The sequence below is a fragment of the Anarrhichthys ocellatus genome, unplaced genomic scaffold (genome assembly GCF_004355925.1).
Source record: "Anarrhichthys ocellatus isolate YVR2014 unplaced genomic scaffold, GSC_Weel_1.0 scaffold3962, whole genome shotgun sequence".
In the NCBI taxonomy this organism is placed as follows: Eukaryota; Metazoa; Chordata; class Actinopteri; order Perciformes; family Anarhichadidae; genus Anarrhichthys; species Anarrhichthys ocellatus.
The window spans coordinates 1-4,974 of record NW_022283936.1 but is presented as its reverse complement, the minus strand read 5'-3'; the positions used below and the strand labels follow the sequence as shown (position 1 = coordinate 4,974).

Genomic DNA, 4,974 nt, shown 5'->3' with positions numbered 1-4,974 from the left:
ATAAATGATGTAAAAAGTGTTTCGTCTCTCCAGTTCCCTCTGACTTTAATTGTTTCCATAATAAAAGTTCAGATCATGAAAACACAAATCTTTCTAATAAATGAAGAAAGTTGTTTGTGGTCCTTTTGTTGTTCAGACTACAATGAACATTTATTTAAACCAGATGTTGAATCAGAAACGAATCAAATATAAACTAGAGTTTATTCTGTGATCCGTCTTCACTGTTTACATGTTGAACAAAATCTCATCAGTCCAATCGGCTGCAGCGTCCAATCACATGACAGATGAACAATGAGGGGGCGTGTCGGCCGTTAAAACACTTCCTGGAAGTCTGTTCTCCTGGGTCCTCACTCATGGCTCCTCAGAGATCCCTCCTCTCTCCTCAGAGCAGAAATAAGGCCAAATCCCAATGTCCCCCCTGACGGACTCACGGACTTTGAGGCGCGCTCCCGCGAAGTCCGTGAGGGTTTAGTTCTGTCTGTCACAGCATCAAGTGTTTGAGGCTCTCGCAGACATTTTGAGCCCTTTATGAACCCTTTCCGTAAGTCAGCATGGTATGCTGACTTAGCCGAAGGGAATTACCCACAAATCATTGCAATGTGACGTTAGAGACGTAAAAAAAGGTAAACAAAGAGGACGGATCACGTGTTCAGCCTGTCATATTAAATGTACTCAGAAACATTAAGGGTTAAAGATGGAACAAAAAGTAAACATGACATCAGAAGATATTTATTTATTTATTCATCAAATATTAGATTTCGTCATTGAAGCTGTTTTGACAAAATCGAGTAAATAGATGATATGAAATTACCTCTCATCTAGTGAGGAAAGAGCCTGAAGACGTTCACATCAGGGAGTACAAAGTACACAATAAATACACACAGTTATACATCATATTTCTTGTCATTTTCATAGTAACGTGATATGTTGCAGCAAAGTGCTGTCTCGTTCCTATCTGCACCATCTCAAGCCCTCACAGCCTCTCACACTCACCCACTCACCAGGTGACGTCAGTAAGTCCTTGAGGGTTCAGGGTTTGAGGGTTTAGGGGGACATTGGGATTTGGCCTAAGAGCTTTGGGACGGCCGTCAATATGGCGGTGCAGAACAACTTCCGGTTCAGGCGAGGATCGAGGAGCGAGGAAATGAGAATTAAGAGACTTGGGATGTACTCATTCACGTTTCTTGACTTGTGTCATGTTCACTGCCTCTCGCTCTGTTCAGTCTTACACACAGAGGGGACTCAGTGAATCTGATTGGTGTTTGAGGTGAGAGCAGGCTGTCGGCTCTACTTCCTGTTTGGGTGGGTTGATGGAGGAAGAGGAGGAGAGGAGGAAGGAGAGAGGAGCAGACAGAAGCAGACACTGCTGTGTGGGGGAAACACCGCCCCCTGGTGTTAACACGCGGAGCTGCTCTTTGGTGGAAGTCACCAGGAAAACAGATGTAACGTTGGACCAGCTCTCTGCAGCATTCATGTAATAGACAGGAAGTAGTTACTGCAGGAGACAGAGGAGGAACATGTGTTATGACATGATGTACTGTATTTGTATGTGATGTTTTTATTTGTGTGACAATAACGTTGTGTGTCAGCTTTTTTCTTAAGTCGTCAAAAACTGAATATTTGGTGTTTTGTTGATCAGACGAAACATTTGAATGTGTCACTTAAAGAAATGTGTTTTAATTTCATATAACTATTTATAGGATAATATAACGTGATATTTATTTGATATATTTATTTTATTTTCTAAAATCTTCTGAAAGAGTTGATTATTGGAGAAAGTTACTTCAGTCATCAATAGTTAAAACAATCATGAGTCTAATTAAAGCTCAGATATTATTCACGTCGTCATTACTTTCAAATATCTTTGACAGGAAAACACAATAAAACCAACACGATAAAGGGACATTATGTCAAAATCCAGTTTTAATCCTTTTAATATCTTATTTTATTTCATGTTTACACTCTGCATGTTTCTTAATTATTGTCAACTGAGAAACTATTCAAACCCGATCTCTATAAATACGACATTTTAAGGACATTCAGGGTGTCGCGGTGACACATTTCTGTCTTTAATGTGAAAGTGAAGTTCAGAGAAATGAACCACACGTCACAAACATCACGAACCAAACTTCACAATAAGTCCAAACCACTTTGGACATGAACACGGTCTCCTGTTGAAGGTGTTTTGTGTTTGTACAGAAGTGGTCTGTCTCTCTTGTTATACTACTTCACTGAATGTAGCATATTATAGCATATTATATGTTTACAATGACACTACAGACTAGATGGTGTAGCATGAACTGCATAAACACAACAGATCGACGGTTAAGTTTCAGACTCACTGAGTAACGTTACGAAGCGCAGAGAGTCGAGTAAATGAATACAATTCAACAAGCAAATGCTTCATCGACGCTCTTCTCACAGCGTAAGAAAGAACAGCGCTCTCAACAGATGACACCTTTGTTCGGCTCATTTTCTGTAACCCGTGTAGCATTACAGCATGGTGGAATTAGCAAGCTAGATCGCTAACTAGTGGACAGCTGGCTAGTTAGCTAGCTTGCTAATTCCACCATACTGTAATGCTACACGGGTTACAGAAAATGAGACAAACAGCAGCTTCACTCTGGAGAAGGACAAGCTAACGTTAGCTGGCTAACTAGCCAGCCGTCCGTCTCCAGAGCGGTCTCTCTTCTTATCGAGACAACACTTCATGGCCCGCTGATAAAGCACTAGTTCTACTTGTATTCTATTTCTATGGAGAAACCATGTTTGCAGCATTGGTCCTCTGCTCCATCAGTGTTCATATCAATGACTAGTAGATGTAGCTTCAGCTCAGACTGGAGACAAACTGCTACCTTAAAGAGTCAGAAACCAAGGTACCGTCATGGTGGCTCAGAGTTAGGCCTCTGGGTTCAACTCTACTGAAATCATTTCTTTAATCTTCAATTTCTGTCAAAAAAAAAAATCCTGTTTCATTTTATTTTCATCAATATTTTGTGTTTTTTGTGCTTGGTTCAGTTCTGGGTTCTCCAGGGTCTCTTTGCTCTGAACTGGACCAAAATAATCCAGTTCTATGTGATCCTGACACTCTGAAGGTGCAGGAGGTGCTTTTACTTCCTGTTTCCATTTATTGGTCTTCTGCTGGTTCTGAGGTCCGCTGGATCTCTTTAGGTGTGAACCTGCTCTCGTCGGTTCTGCAGGTTCACATTCTATGTGCCGTCCAGCTGAAGGTTCTGTAGCTGGATGCTGACTTGGTCTTCTGGGTTCTGGTTCTGCTCCTGGTTAAGAGGAAACACAGACAAAGTCCTCTCATCTAAACCACCAGACGTTTGGTGGAGTTCAGGACACTAGACCTCTGCGGTTCAGAGAAAGATCGTGGTCATGTGTCAAAGCTGCATTCTCTCTAGTGTCCACCAGGGGGCGACTCCTCTGGTTGTATAGAAGTCTATGAGAAAATGACTCTACTTCTCTCTTGATTTATTACCTCAGTAAACATTGTAAACATGAGTTTATGGTCTCAATCTCCAGTTTCAAGTCTTCTTCAACGTTCAGACGTATACGGCGTCTCTACGTCACTCCTCCTCAGTCCAGATATGGTCACTTCCTGTTCACTGGTTGTGTGTGTGTGTGTGTGAGTACCTGGCTGTGTTGTAACTGGGAGCTGTACTGGGCCAGTGTGGAGTAGAGGAACTGGTACTGCTCTGTGGTCTGGATCATCCCCCCCCTAGGACAGAAAACAGAAAGTTACACCACAGACAGACAGAGAGACAGAGAGGCTGATACCAGAGACAGGTGAGTCTCACCTGTCCAGTCGGAGCTGACAAACCGTCTCCAGGATGTCGACTTCTCCGCCGTCTCTGAGCTGCTGACAGCCGATACTGCTGACGATGAAACAGCCCGTCCTCCCGATACCTGCACTGAGAGGACAGAGACACGGGACCTGAATGTCAGCTCGAGAGATATAAAACCAGGACCTCCAGGACCTCCAGGACCTCCAGGACCACCAGGGCCCCGAGGTGAGCAGGCCACTGATGTAAAGTCTGCACTTCTACACGTGGTGACGTATCATTTTTCAAACGTAATTCTTCATACTGTGAATATTTATCCCTGGTCAACATTTTGCACATAACATCCTCTTTGTGTTTAAACATTTTAAAAACAGATTTTTTAAATATATTTGTCAGGTTTTTGTCTTGCGGTAGAAGTTTTCCTCGTGAGAAAACATTTGTGTCAAAAGCTGCACTTTGATTTTTTTGTCTTTTTATTATAATCTTTCAAATATAGCCCAAAATAATAAACTAAAATAATAATGATTTCAAACACACGAGAGCATCACTTTTCTTTTTCAGTTTTTGTAACTTTCCTCCTTTCCTTTCCTCCTTTCCTTCCTTCCTGCTACTCCACTGATGGTGAGACACATCCCAGAGTCTAGGACCTCCATCAGGACCACTGGAGGAGTCGTTTGATGTGTTCTTCAACATTTAAACCTACATCACAGTTTACAGCTTTTAAAATGATGTTTTATATATAAGGTCTTAAACACTTTGCAGATGTGAACATTGAACATGAACTCTGAGTTTTTCTCACATGCGCTCTGAATAATAACTGATAAAGAACCAACCTGCAGTGGACGACGATTGGTCCGGGACCGAGGACGGGGCCTGTGATTGGCTGAGAGCCGGTCGGGAGGAGGGACTTTCTGTACGTCTCCACCTCCTCCACCAGTCTCAGCAGAGGAGTGGTGCATTGTGGGATGTGGTGGTCAGGCCAAGAGGTGAACCAGTAGTGTCTGACGGGACGACGCTCCGAGCACAGCTGCACACACACACACACACACACACACACGTCAACTTTCATTGTCAAAATAATGGCTAAGTAGTTTTGTTGTCTAAACCTAACTAAGTAGTTAGTAGTAAGTCGGCAGTAAAAAGTACAATATGTACCTCTGAGATGTAGTACAGTATAAAGTACAAC

General features: G+C 42.5%; 1 protein-coding gene across 1 annotated transcript; it reads right to left on the bottom strand.

Annotated features, from left to right (window-relative positions):
- Positions 1–2,601: 2,601 nt before the first annotated feature.
- Positions 2,602–4,871, bottom strand: LOC116379244 (tyrosine-protein phosphatase non-receptor type 7-like). Its single transcript, XM_031841185.1, has 4 exons — positions 4,622–4,871; positions 3,804–3,917; positions 3,640–3,724; positions 2,602–3,278 (listed from the first exon to the last, which is right to left on the bottom strand). Exons 1-4 carry the CDS (start codon positions 4,855–4,857, stop codon positions 3,210–3,212), a joined length of 504 nt encoding a protein of 167 aa, XP_031697045.1. The 5' UTR covers positions 4,858–4,871; the 3' UTR covers positions 2,602–3,209.
- Positions 4,872–4,974: the final 103 nt, after the last annotated feature.

Coding starts and splice junctions, on each gene's coding strand:
- LOC116379244 (XM_031841185.1), bottom strand. CDS start 4,857: ATGAAAGTTGACGTGTGTGTGTGTGTGTGTGTGTGTGTGCAGCTGTGC. Junction 3,918..4,621: donor CCAATCGTCGTCCACTGCAG/GTTGGTTCTTTA, acceptor CTGTCCTCTCAG/TGCAGGTATCGGGAGGACGG. Junction 3,725..3,803: donor TGTCAGCTCCGACTGGACAG/GTGAGACTCACC, acceptor TTTCTGTCCTAG/GGGGGGGATGATCCAGACCA.